Here is a 14,996-nt window from a genome sequence, read left to right on the forward strand (position 1 = left end):
GCATTTACTTTTCCCCTGTTATTATTCTTATTACTGTTTTGAAAACTACCATTGACGAATCATGTTCTGAAAACCACTTTAAGTTACCATAACTCACATGGAACATTATCTTCTCCAGCCATTACTTCACTGAGATGAGTGGAAGATATTCCAATAAGCAAAACCCAGATTTATTTTTAAGGCATTAAAGAATAACGTAGACTCCTCAAATGAGGAGGAACCACATGAAGCTCCTTATGTACGTTCAGAAAGAAAAGCCAGAACTGGTCAACAAACAATAACGGTACACAATATAAAAGATAGAATCTTGTTAACCTGTACGGAGTGCGTCAAGGGTTATTCTTTTCCTACTATATATATATATATATTTCGCAAACTCCATTGTTTGCGTATTCATGTAGTTCTCTGGACTATTTCTTGAGTTGCTTCTTAATTAATTTTTATTCTTTCTTTCGTCTCCTTCTTCTTGTGTTCGATAAAAAGAATAACTTTAGCACTTAAGGTCGAAACTTTGTAGATAATGTGACTTTTCTGAGGAATTGGAAAACTCTACACACATTATTCCAGATAAAATGTAACGAGATCAAATTACTTCAACAAGAAAATAATTAAAGGATTGGCGGTGGATATCTGTGTAAATTATTAACGAAGATTAATACCACTTGAAATAAAAGGAGTAAACCTGTTAAATCGACTATTTGTATTACTTTAGTAAACTTATGGTAATATAATATTGGTTGTAGAATGATGATCTACTGAAGAAGATAATAGTATGTACACCTTGTCTCAAAAAGGTTGAGCGCATTCTTTATTGGTGTTTTGAGGCAATAATTTTCTAAGTCCAGCTTCGGGTATCTTCGGGAAAAAAGTAAGCCAGGTTCGAACCTCCAAGCCAGCCTTTGCAATCGGGAAAAAGTTTGCAGATTTGTTTTTCTTCTTTTAAATATAATAAGACTTGTTACCAAGTGTTTAAAAAAGCAACATTGATTGAAATACTTAATGATACAATATTTCGAAACTTTTTTTTTTAATGTCAGCACATGCTTGTTTGTCATTTAGCTCTCCATACGTAATGGAACATTAAATACGTTAAAGAATCTTTCCATATGTAAAAGAATGCTCAAAGTTAAGAAATAGAACATAATTATCGCCTGAGTACTAAAATAAAAGTCAAAGTAGAACAGAAACAGCGTTTGTAATGGATATGAATGTCATAATTATCTTGAGATCCGTTATACATCGCTAGAAGCATAATTCTAGAAGTCCTTGCGTTAGCTCATTGGTAAGCTGTCGGATTTCTAATCTTAAGGTTGAGAGTTCGAATCCCGTCTAGGTTAGTCCTTTTTTTTTAAATTATATTTTCCGCAATGCATGAAAAATTATATAAAATAATTACATTAGAATACATAAGTTGTGTATATATATAACATAATCATTGCAGAACATAGTAATTATTATGTTTAAAATATAACATCTGAGATAATTTTCACAGTAGGTCGGTATTATATATGAGGATGTAAATACAACTTAAGAAACTCGTTCAATAGCAATAAATAAGTTATGTAGTGTATTTATTTGCATCTATTTGTCATACAGATGTAACTTCTCAATATTCTCATTACAGCATGTCATTTACATTCGTGAAATACAATATATTCCTACGGATATAGAAAGTGTATAAACAGAGTATCCAAAGTCGTATCCTGCTTCAAGACACATAACTTTTCCCGATCCCCTTAACGTCACGGGAAGAAACACAAACTCTCTTTAGAACGGAATGTCGTTACTTAGAGTCTCATTCGAATACGTTGAATATGCTTTTGTGTATTCATCTCTCTCTCTCTCTCTCTCTCTCTCTCTCTCTCTCTCTCTCTCTCTATTTCGCTTTGTTTATGTATGTGTGTGTGTGTGTGTTGCGGAATATCCCAAGTTGAATACAACATTTGCCAAGTATATGAGCATCATTGTCATCGAATACCAGAAATTGAAAGTCGTGTTTCTTCAGGTTGGGTTTGCGTGTTCATGTTAGCTCACTGGTAGAGTACGGACTTGACAATAAAGAGGTCTTGAGTTCAAAGCCTACAGCTAATAATCATTCTTTTGTTAGTAGGATTGCACAGAAATCGGATACAAGGAGTGGTTTATTTCTAGAAATATTTTCAGAAGCGTTTAGGTAGCCCTGAAAAGGGCTGTTTTCGGTAGTTAAGGCGGGGACATTAATATTGTGTCCAAGACCCTTCTGAATTTATTACACGCTCCATTCTTCTGGGCATGGAATCTATTACATGGGTGACAAATCTATCTCCTTCCCCTACCTCCAGCCATGCTTCGGAAACAAGATGCCACAGGTCATCCTGAGTTCTTGGTGGATCTGCCTCAGGCCAACTTTCCCTTAGAGTACGCTTCACTTCTGCCCACATATTTTCCATGAGATTGAGGTCTGCTCCACGAGCGGCCAGTCGATTAAATCAATCTCAGGATGCCCTGCGAACCATTCCTGAATCACACGGGAAGTATGTATTGGCGACTGGTATTGCTGGAACTGAATTACACCATCAGGCTGAAATACTCGTACAGATAGCACCATGATATTACTGATAATGTCTAAGTACTGAGCATTGTCCAGATGTCCTTCAATTCTATGAAGCTGTCCTGCTCCGCGACTGGAAATCCAACCCCAACATAAAATAGATACATGGCCACTGCGATTGCAAGCAGCCACATATCCATGGTCATATCGGGTGACTCTCGGACGATACACAAAACGGCGTCCCTCCTTTGATGTTGTGAATATGGATTCATCTGAGAAAACTACGTTTTCCCAATTGAGACCCACATTCGCCTGTGCAAACGCGAGACGGTAAATTTTGTGGTCGTCTGAGAGTTTTTCCTTCACGGCAGCAACACGGCCACGTAACCTAGCATGACGAAGCCTTCGCAGAGCTGTATGCTTTCAACCAGGAAAGAGAGAAACTTCCCTTAGCTGTCTAGACGTCCTTAGTGGGTCTAACCGGGCTTCGTTTACTAATCTCGCATCTTGGGCTTCGGTTGACACATGCGGACGACCAGGAGATCGTAAATTATCAGTCTGACCTGTAGCACCATATTTCCGAATCCATAGCCTTCCTGTAGAGGCCGGGTCACCTACTCGCCTGCTAGCTGCAGTTGCAGAATAACCTTCCAACTCCCATAAAGTAATTACTGCTGTACGTCTATCCATAGTTACCAATGTTCTGAGCTGTGAGAAGGAAGCAATAGGTAAAAGCTAGTACCTGACGTGTGATTGGTTACTTGCACGACACGCCTATTGTGGGGAACAGCGTTGCCAGATCTAGCATAATGATGCTAGATCTAGCATAATTTGCATGTCTAGCATCTTGCTTTTAGCATCCTGCCCAAATCTAGCACAATTTCAGCAAGTTTATCAGAAAGCCGTAAAACCTGGAGATGAGAAAGAAGTTGGTCGTGGGAAGAAAAAGAACGGCAGAAATGTATCCTCTTCCATTGATTCATACAGTCGGTAAACCATACAGGCAGTCTTATTTTCCGAAGTAAGTTCGAAACGTCTTTGGGATTTTTTGTGGCTCCACCCAGGGTTTTCTAATCCTTTAACTCCGAGGCATGGGCGGAGCCATGGGGGCCATTCTCCCCCCAACTTTTTGACAACTTCGCCATCTTTATTTCTGACTTCATGATCATATTTATTCCTGAAATGACAGCTCCGAGACCGACCAAAAATCTGCCGCCCCCCCCCCTAGCAGACGATTCCCAACTCCCCTAATGCTGCGAAGTAATTTTCTTTCAAAATATGTAAACAAAAACTTTGCATTCATTTATACGATATATACGCCATTGAGTCTGGCAACGACTGCATTAATTTAGCTGAGTTAAAATTTTGGTGCGTGAAGTATTGCATTCTTGCTCTCTGTGTATTTTAAGTTACGTTATCGTATCTCAACTTCGTTTTTTTAAACTCCTGAATTAGTAATTATGAGGATCTAGCATAATTTGACCGAATCTAGCATAAGTTCGATCAGGTTTTGGAATAATTCCGAGCTGTGAGTCTGGCAACGCTGGTGGGGAACGACTTGGTCAACGACTCGCGAAAGAAATCTGAAAATGGTGTGCCGTAATAATAATATCAAAAACAGTTTTTATAAAGGAATATTAATACATACGAAAAGCTGTTTAAAGAATGAATTGTTATACTGACTTTACACGTATAAAAACATATACCAAACAGATTGAGCGATATGATGATAGCTGTTTTGAGACAAACTCTTTCGAAGTCCAACTTCGGGTATCTTCGGAAAACAGTAAACTAAAGCTGCTGGTTCGAACCTCCAAAGCCAACCTTAGTAATCGGGAAACGATGTACAGATATGTTTTTCCTTCTGTTAAATATAATAAGACATGTTGAAATGGTATTAAGTGTAGAAAAAAGTAACATTGAAATACTTAATGATACAATATTTCGAGACTATGTATTCACACTCTCGTTTCGTCATTGTGATTTCCATACGGAAAAGAGCATTTACGTATGAGCTCAGTTATATTTCAGAAGCAGCTTCCGAAAAGCGGTCATGTTAGCTCAGTGGTACACCACCGAGCGTTTAAATCGTGAGTTCGATACCCGTTCAGGTGAAATTCTTTTATGATATTCTACTTTCCTCAATGCATGAAAATTATGTAAAATAGTTACATTACAATTCATCAGTTGTATATATCAGTTGAATATATATATTCATATCATCAGTTGTATATATCAATTGAATATATATATTCATATCATTTCACGACATAAGTAATTCTTATCTTTAAAATATAACATCTGAGGTATTGACAGAACGTCGGTGTGTTATGTGTGAATATTGAATACAAATTTTAAAAAATCGTGTAATAGCAATAAATAAGTTATGTAATGTATTTATTTGCAGCTACTTTCATCACAGATAACTTCTCAATATTTGCATTACAGCATTTAGGTAGAGCATATCGAAAATCGGATCGTGGTCCAAGACAAAAAACTAGCTAGCCCCAAACTGTCACGTAAGAAATTCGCGAATCGCAAAAGTAAAGTGAAGAGATTGAGAGCGGTAATTCCTTAATCGCTCTCTCTCAACTCTCTCTTATCTGCATTTATACACATAAAAGTGTATGTATGTATGTTCCAACATAACTCATGTATGCCTAGGGCAGGGTTTCTCAACCTGGGAGTCGCGGCCCCTAGGGGATCGCGAAGATAGGCGGAAGAGATAAATATAGTTAGAATCTAATACCAGAAATTATTTTTAAATATTATTTTTAATTTTGTTCTGATAGGCATACTTTTGTTTTTTATACACACTGTAAAGAACAATAAAAAATAAGTCTACTGAACATTTTCAAAGGGTGTAGAATTCGTGTTACTATTCGGTTCAAAGTCTTGTCGTCGCGAATTCTGTCGAGAAATTTGAAGCTTAAAATATACAAAACGATAATCATGCCTGTTGTTCTGTATGGTTGCGAAACATGGTCGCTTACTTTGAGGGAAGAACATAGACTGAAAGTATTTGAGAACAAGATTCTTAGACGAATATTCGGACCCAAGAGGAACGGGAATGGGGAATGGCGGAAACTTCATAACGAGGAACTACATAATATATACGGTTTACCCAACATTGTTAGGGTCGTCAAGTCTAGAAGGCTTAGGTGGACAGGTCATGTAGCTAGAATGGAAGAAAGTAGAAACGCTTTCAAAATCTTGACTGGAAGACCAATCGGAAAACGACCATTAGGAAGACCTAGGCGCAGATGGGAGGACAATATTAAGATGGACTTCGCTGAGATACGAATACAAAGTAGAAACTGGATCCAATTGGCTAAGGATAGAAGTCAGTGTAGAGCTTTTGTGAACGCGGCATTGAACCTCCGGGTTCCATAGGCCATAGAGTTAGTTAGTTAGTAGAGTTGTTTAAAAATGAATTTAAATCAAAGAGGTATGATATAAAACTAATGAGAACTGTATATAGAAATACTAGAAAAATACACATGCAACAAAACCTGCACATTGAAATACAATTAAAATTAAAACCTAATGAGACACCTAAGCATGGTGTAATTTCACTAGTTCAGCAATGTCCGGTTCAATCTTCATGACGAACATTATCAAGCCACTTTCAACTGATAAGCGATTTCTTATCTTTGTTTTAATGTTTACCATAAAAAACACACTTTCGCACAAGTACGATATAGCAAATGGAATTATTACTTTTAAAGCAGCAATCCCCAGACCAGGATATTCTTCTCTCCTCATCAGGCAGAACTTGTCCAAGTCTTCGTTACAAAAAAACAGTTGCAAAGACTTGTCGCATGATCATTCTATTATTTGGTAGAGAAGTTGTGGGCTTAGATCGGATACGTTAATGGCCTCTTCAATGAAGGAGTTTAACATCCATCTTGAACCAGCACCTTCGTCGTTGGGAATATTGATATTACAGTTACTGTATCCACTGTCAGTGCCGGGCGCCGAAAAAAGGGGCCACACATTTCGGAGGAAGTGTGTTACTCATGTTAGGAAAGTGCATGTGCACATGGGTAAAATAGAAGGAAAAAACTAATAAAATGTGCTCAAAATTAAGGAAAGGTAGGGTTTATTTTGAAAATGTTATTGAGCTTCGTGCCAACCATGGTGGCGCTTCGTAGCTAGTCTGTCGACGTCACTCATATATACGGTGACATCGTACTATACTCTCGCCCCGGGCGCTGATTTTCCATGGCACTGTTCACTATAAACAAAAAAATGGATTCTACTATTATAGAAATAGGCATGTTAAAAATCCCACACAAGCTTATTATAAAACAAATTATAAAAGGGTCGCTGGCAAGAGCGTGTGATAAAAGGGGATCGTGATAGGAATTAGATTGAGAACCACTGGCCTAGAGTAATTTTAACCACATTTCTTATAGTTTCGAAAAGAGTGCTGTCGGGTTACCTATGGTGAATGGGAGGGGGATACATATAAAAGATTGGTAGAAAATGATCGATATTAGATTCATAGTTTTCGGGGTCGCTTAGATAAATAGTGAGACTTTCAATTTCGCTTAACTCCGATTAAGCTTTCATTAGTAGGGATGGGCACGAACGACTTTTCTTTGAAACTCGATTCGACTCGAAACAGACATCTTTGAGGTCTACTCTTGGACTCGGCGCGAAAAATATCTTCCAACTCGACTCGGATTAGAGTCAAGTCGAACCAAAACGAGCAAAATCCTGTGTGTAGTCCTACCTGGACAATACATAGACAATAATTATTCTATCATCAATTATACTACTATTACTACAAATAATAATAATAATAATAATAATAATAATAATTATTATTATTATTATTATTATTATTATTATTATTATTATTATTATTATTATTATTATTATTATTATTATTATTATTATTATTATTATTATTATTATGACAACACCGTCTACAAACATGAACAATAGATGGTTAGTAAAGGAATACTAAAAGCTAGTTGACTGCCGACGTCGGTAGTCATGAACTCTACAAGGCAAAGACATCGTTCATCACTCTAAGCTGTAAGCGTCGGTGGACTACAGATGGTCAACTATTGACCTCTCGCCAGAAATTGGTGGCCCCGCAGCGACGATCCGTGGTGGCCCAAGTTTCATTTTGAAAACTTTACTACCAGCAGCAGAGACGCGATGAAACGCCAACGAACCACAAAATTACTCTCCCAAAATATGTCAAAATGCCTATATGTGTGATTTGTTTATATTTAGGTGAATCAAAAAACACAAAACAAATACCCGGGGTGGACGCAAACTATCAATATTACGATTACTAGGCACGTGTTCTTCTGACTTCCCCACGGAAACGATCATAAAAAGCTTGGTTGTTGAAGGATAAATCATTGACGTCTTAATTTAGCCAATCAGACAAACCCCTACATCTCGAGTTCTAGAAGGTGATACCGTGAACCGTTTCAGATTTATTGCTTCCTGGTGGAGTACTATCAATGAGCAAAATTTGAGCATAATAGCCGACATGCATCTTCGGTGCCTCTTATCTTTAGTACAATTTTAACCAGAGATGGTGTGGGTCAATGAAAATTTGATCCACGACCCACCATGACCCACTATCACCCACCACCCAAATGCCCCATTGGCCCACTCTGATCTATCAACCATCGTGATCCACTCTGGCCCACCACCAACTATGAACCACTCTGAACCATTGTGACCAACTCCGACCCACCAAAACCCATCGACATCAACTCTGACCGATGGCCCACGTCCTCCTCTCCATTGGCTAAAGAGGTTACACTTGTAATAAAACAAGACTGTGAAATTATCACTTATCGGAGTTTGAATTTCTACCGTTAATGGCTCAAGCACCTCTCTGTTACAATACTGGTGGGTCTGACCTTTACGATATATAATGGCAAAGTGTTTCTCATCTTCCAAATTAAAATGAATTTAAATTTATCATATATAATTATTTCTTTGTTGCCTTACAGACACATTTCAGTAGAAAATAGGGTGAAATTTGAAAGTTTCAAATCAAGGAAAAGTAGACCAACGTAAAAAAAACAGAGAGAGAGAGAGGGAGAGAGAGAAACTAATTTTCTATATAATTAAGCATGCCGTACTAATTGAAAATGCCCATGTAATTAAGTTTAGAATACAAATTTTATGGCCATTTTTCTCTAACTTTATGGCTTGATTGCCTTATGCTCGGAACGCTCCATATATTAAACACCAGCTTCAGCAATTATAAATAGAAAGCAGTGGGTATAAAATTCAAAAAGAACTTTAATTTGCATTACTCAATCTGTTTCTCAACTAATATCAATCGTTTTCGATTATTTTTACAAATCAACCCACTACCAATTTCCAATATATAGAAAATGCACCCCCGTCCCCCCGCTCATAAAAGATAATTTTAAAAAATGCCAGGACATATTCTCTTTATTTTTAATAAAGAGTTATATGCTGAATTTCAGCTCTCAGTTGAACGGCTTGTGAGATACTCAATTTTTCGCTCATGTGGTTCGGATTCCACGTTAATCAGTAGGTCCACGTCTCATATAGCCTCGCTGCTGAAAGGGACGCTAAACTCAACTCAACTCAACTCAATTTTTCGCAAAAATTCGGACTTCTACTCCCCCTAAGGATATGTATTATAATGAAAGTGACACGCGTATGATAACTTCCCAGTTGGGATTGGAGCCTGATTATATACCAAACGTCAATTTATTTGACTTTGCAATTTGACCGTGATGATTACGCAGACATAGTTACTTTCAATTTTTTATGATACATATCCTTATTTCATATGTTACAGATGATTCAAAAATACTTTTTCAAGCAGTTAGCTCCTCTAGAATCTCACAGGCTGCATCCCAAAATCCAACTCCTACTATCCTATGACAATCCAAAAGTGACTGAACTGTTTTTATTAGGAGCAAATGACAAAAGAAAAATGGAGATCTTGAAAGTAAAATGTAGAAAAGCTCGGTGCCCCCAATAACTACATATTTCTCCGCCCCTTCATCCCGAACTTAAAAATAAAACTTAATTCGAATATGGTTAATTAGTGAATTTATTACAGTTAAATTCCACTCACTACATGCTACAGCTACAACTATGTAACAAAAAATAACAACTGTGAAACATGTTCTGAATTACTATTAGATTTCTTACGCTATTATTAAACATATTAGAATAGTAAAAGAGGATTGTTCGTGAAATAGTATATTTTCTCTTGATTTATAACTTTTTCATACGGAAAAAAATAAAATATTATTCAAGTTTTAAACTTTGCACTCTGCAAATATGTTGCCCTCTAGGCAATGGGACTAATGTGAAATGTGGACTATTGTGGACTAATGGGAAATGCTGCACTGTTAGCGGCGCTGAAAACTTACGATTCGATTCTAATATCGAATGATTTCGATATCTTTATGTCGCTACGTAACCACCCTGGGTGCTAATGGGAGCTTAGTTGGACTTGAATTGAAAGTAGAAACATTCACCTAAGCGACCACGAAACTATGGATTCGATACTAATATCGACCCGTTTCTAGCATTTTTTTATATGTATCCCGACAGTACTCTTTTTCCAGACTGTAAGAAATATAGTTAAAATTGCTCTAGATATATCAGAATTATGTTGAAATACACACATAAATCCACTTTTATATTCTGTATAAATAGAGAGTGAGCGAGCGAGCGAGCGAGAGAGAGCGACTGAAGGCATCACCATTTCCACATTGCAAAAGCATATATCAGGAATTGAATTGAAAATCTATGTAAAGACTTTCTGCTGTGGCATGCTTCATAAGGACAATTCCAGTCTGCTCACGTGACCTTTGGGGTTCATGAATTTTTTTGTGAGCGTTCCGACTTTGGATTCTCTGTTTATACCTTCTGTTTATGCATCGAATAACTTTTCAAGAACATAAATGACATTCTGTATTATGAATGTTGAGAATTACCCTCTATATGACAAATAGCTGCAAATAAATACACTACATGATTTATTTATTGCTATTGAACGAGTTTCTTAAGTTGTATTTACATCCTCATATATAATACCGACCTACTGTGAAAATTATCTCAGATGTTATATTTTAAACATAATAATTACTATGTTCTGCAATGATTATGTTATATATACACAACTTATGTATTCTAATGTAATTATTTTATATAATTTTTCATGCATTGCGGAAAATATAATTTAAAAAAAAGGATTAACCTAAACCGGATTCGAACTCTCAACCTTATGATTTGAAATCCGACAGCTTACCAATGAGCTAGCCCAAGGACTTCTAGAATTATGCTTCTAGCGATGTATAACGGATCTCAAGATAATTATGACATTCATATCCATTACAAACGCTGTTTCTGTTCTACTTTGACTTTTTTTTTAGTACTCAGGCGATAATTATGTTCTATTTCTTAACTTTGAGCATTCTTTTACATATGGAAAGATTCTTTAATGTATTTAAATGTTCCATTACGTATGGAGAGCTAAATGGCAAACAAGCATGTGCTGACATTAAAAAAAAAAAAAAGGTTTCGAAATATTGTATCATTAAGTATTTCAATCAATGTTGCTTTTTTAAACACTTGGTAACAAGTCTTATTATATTTAAAAGAAGAAAAACACATCTGCAAACTTTTTCCCGATTGCAAAGGCTGGCTTGGAGGTTCGAACCTGGCTTACTTTTTCCCGAAGATACCCGAAGCTGGACTTAGAAAATTATTGCCTCAAAACACCAGTAAAGAATGCGCTCAACCTTTTTGAGACAAGGTGTACATAATATGTCGGAAAAATAATGGAACTTTTTAAATTAAACAAAGAGAATTAGGTATTTTACCAACTTTAGTTCTGTTTATTTAAAATACGTTCCTTCCACATCAATACACCACTGGACGCGTTCAACCTATGCTAGCATAGAGTTTTTAATGTCCTTTTTCGGAATCACCTCAATGATCCTCGTCACGGCAGACTGGACGTGTGTAATATTGTCATAAAATGTTCCTTTATTGGCCGATTTTAATTTTGGGAATAGGAAATAGTCACACGGCGATAAAGCAGGCGAATACGGAGGATGTGAAAGCAGATTTTTTTTTTTTTTTTAAGCCGGAAAGTCAGAAACTGCGACGGTTCTGTGACATAGTGCATTGTCGTGCAATAAACACCAACTGCCTGGCGCTCGATACTCGGGCCTTACGCGAATGATTCACTTCCACAAACGCTCCATAACGTATTCAATTCCTCCGCTATCCATCTTGCAGTCGAATTCGCATCGTGGACGATTATTTCACACACGTGTTCCACCAACTCATCGCGATTTTTGTTTTTCGGTCTGCTTGGCTCTGGGTCGTCTTCCAAGGACTCCAGACCGTCGGGGAATCGTATATACCACTCAAACTCACGTGTACGGGATAAACACTCATTACCATATACTTGTTTCATCATTTCCAATGTTTGTGTAAATGTTTTACCTAGTTTGAAACAAAATTTACAATATTAGCTATGTGCTCCGTGTTTTTGTGACGTGTTGACACCAGATACACTCACTTTTCTTGCTATAACTTGACACTCCACTAATCGGTTATCATGATTGTGGTCTCGTTTTATTGAGCAGATATCCAGCTTTCCGATGGTCTACTACTTCGATAGATGTAAAATAAAGAATGTGCTTTTCTTTTTCGCCAGATTGTCCTTTTTCCCATTTAAATATTTTCCTTTTCGAGAATGTCCAGAAATATTTTCGAATGTTACCTGAATTTGTATGTCCTTATTCTCATAAATCACACAAGAATAAAAACTGTGGTGTGGTTCTACACAGCCACAGAAGAAAAATGAGGAGTAGGAAGAAGAAGACCACAACTGATCGATGATTTCTTCTTCTTTCTCTCCTCAACCATTGGTTGGTGGGCAACATGGAAATTTTAAAACTTTTCTCTCCTTTCGCAGAGCTGTTTTATACTTTGATAAGGTCTCTTCTTCGTAACTGCATCTAGATATTCTATCCTTGGTCTTCCTCTTCCTGGTTTTCTTTCTGCATTTCTCTCTATCAACACGGTGATCCAGTCGGAGTGCCGAATAAAATGCCCAAGCATGCTGTTTCTTCTTTTTCGTATTAACTTCACGATCTGTCGTCCTTCATTAGCTTCCTTTAGTACGTCTTCATTCCTTTTCCTTTCGATCCATGATATGCACAGCATCCTGTGCCAACATCACATTTGAAATGTTACCAGCTTGGATATTTCAGCTTTTCTCACTGTCCACGTCTCTGATCCGTAAAGCGCCACGCTCCATACCAGTGTCTTAGTAAATCGTTTCCGAACGTCCAATGACATATTTCTCGATGTTAGCAGTTCTCTTTTTTTCTATTGAATGATTGTTTAACCTGCGCTATTCTTGAACTTACGTCTTTATCACTTCTTTCGCCCGAGGATATTAACCTTTCTAAATAGGGGAACATCTTAACGTCTTTGATTTTCTCTTCCTCAGGCCGTAGGTTTGCCCCATCTTGTTCTGCTCTTGTGCACTATATCAAGAAAATATTGGAAGTTAAAAGAGGAAGCTGAAGATCGAGAAAATGGAAAAAACTTTTCCAGGCCCAAACCTAAAATAAAAGTAATAAAATAAAGTATCAGTCCCAGGACCTGCCAAAGGGCAGAATACTTAATAATAATAATAATAATAATAATAATCTACAATTTTCGTTTGTTGGCAACGCTGACATGTATCTAATGAAAGTATTCGTATAGATGGTGTTAGTGTGCAGCTAACTTTACTTTCCAAGCAGTGTTATTCACAAAAGCAGTTATGACTACGGTTAGGATATTTAGGTCTTTTAAACCATTTTGTTTTCTTTTAGACCAATAAATGAAGTCTCGAAAAATACGCGATGTGTCAAGTGTTGTTTCTAATTTGGAATAAAGATAATTTTCCGGTAGGTTTTTTCGCTTTTTCGGGTCCTTTATATCCCTTTTCTTTTTCCTTTGAATCTGACTCAGTCCTTTTTTCCTTTTTGCTGCTTGTAAAATGTTATACCAAATTCTTCAGTCATCGTAAATTGATTGTGGTGTTTCCTGTGCGAGAATTTTGACAAAGACCAAGCAGTTTGAGCTTTGTATGCATCCAAGCGACGCAGTTACAATTTACAATGTGGCGTCTCATTATTTACAGACATAATTACAAACATGTTACAAACATGTGACGGCTACCACTGAAAAATCGGAATAAAAACACCTAGAAAACGAACAGTGGGTTATTTACTTCCACGGAAAAGGTGTCCTTTCCGTTAGGCAGCAATTTTAAAACTTTGCCAAAGAAACGGTTGAGGTTAATCTTCAGAAGAATTAGAATGTCGAATTCGCAACATCTGCAGAATTACTCTGCAAAGACTTCTAATCGCCATATTAAAAACATGAAACTTGCTTTTCTATATCTCCACTTACCGCTGCCATCGGTACGTTATTACATTAGTCTAGGCCGACTTTCTTTGTAATTTGTAGACCCGACAGCGATATCTTTCTGTGTTCACGAAATATTCGACATTATATCAGGACCTTCGCTGTGTTTTTTTTGAACGCCTCTCACGATAAAACTGTACCTCTTCCCACCCAGGTTCATTAAACATTCTTTTGCTTAATTTCATGTCTCACCTCCTTCAGTATGTCGATGTATTATTCTATCACCCTGTATATTTTTTTTCTTCACCTTTTCATCATCTTTTCTATTTTTCCCTATGAATCTTGACCCTGATTGTAACGTTAGATTTGTTAGCACACTCTTTTAAATATTTTGGAACAATTAAATTTTCCACAGAATAAATGCAATTTTGAGTTTATAGTCTAATTTAGCAGACATTACTACTGTGTGTGCTTTTACATTAATGTGCTTTTCATGTGTGCACCAATTCTATAAACTATTTGAAGTCGTATGTGCTTAGCTATATGAAAATTCGTTATACCAACCAATGACCGATTTCAATATTTGTCATCAATGTTAAGTACTTTTAAAACATTTATAATCAATATTAAGAACATTTTTCTGCTTCTGTTTCTAGGGTGATCTAGGATGGATGACAAGAGGCTCAATGGTAGGTCCGTTCCAGGATGCAGCCTTTGCGTTGCCAGTATCCACTGTTGCCAACCCTGTATATACCGATCCACCTGTTAAAACAAAATTTGGTTATCATATAATTATGGTAGAAGGGAAGAAATAAAATATTTTACTTTTTTATTTATATTTTGCATTCTTTTTTCCTAATTAAATTCTTATTATAAACTTAATAGTCTGAGAAGTAGTAGAATGAAAATTCAGAATTCGAATACATTTTACTGTTCTACCTACATTTTTTAAAATATTACGGAAATCAAAGAATGGTTCTAAAGTTTAACTAAGCACAAATTAAAATTAAGGTAGAAGGTGGCGCGGAGCCGACTTCCACATTTGAAAGTTGAATAT

General features: G+C 36.6%; 1 protein-coding gene across 1 annotated transcript in view; it reads left to right on the forward strand.

Moving 5' to 3' along the window:
- The window catches only part of LOC145693680 (peptidyl-prolyl cis-trans isomerase NIMA-interacting 4), a 34,876-nt gene extending 20,101 nt beyond the window's left edge, over positions 1-14,775 (forward strand). Inside the window, exon 3 of the mRNA XM_081769926.1 lies at positions 14,596-14,775. Coding sequence (XP_081626052.1) covers positions 14,596-14,754 — 159 coding nt within the window. The 3' untranslated portion in view covers positions 14,755-14,775. The remainder of the gene's footprint in view (positions 1-14,595) is intronic.
- Positions 14,776-14,996: the final 221 nt, after the last annotated feature.

The sequence above is a fragment of the Thermobia domestica genome, chromosome 8, assembly GCF_964235325.1.
Source record: "Thermobia domestica chromosome 8, izTheDome1.hap1.1, whole genome shotgun sequence".
NCBI classification, from domain to species: domain Eukaryota; kingdom Metazoa; phylum Arthropoda; class Insecta; order Zygentoma; family Lepismatidae; genus Thermobia; species Thermobia domestica.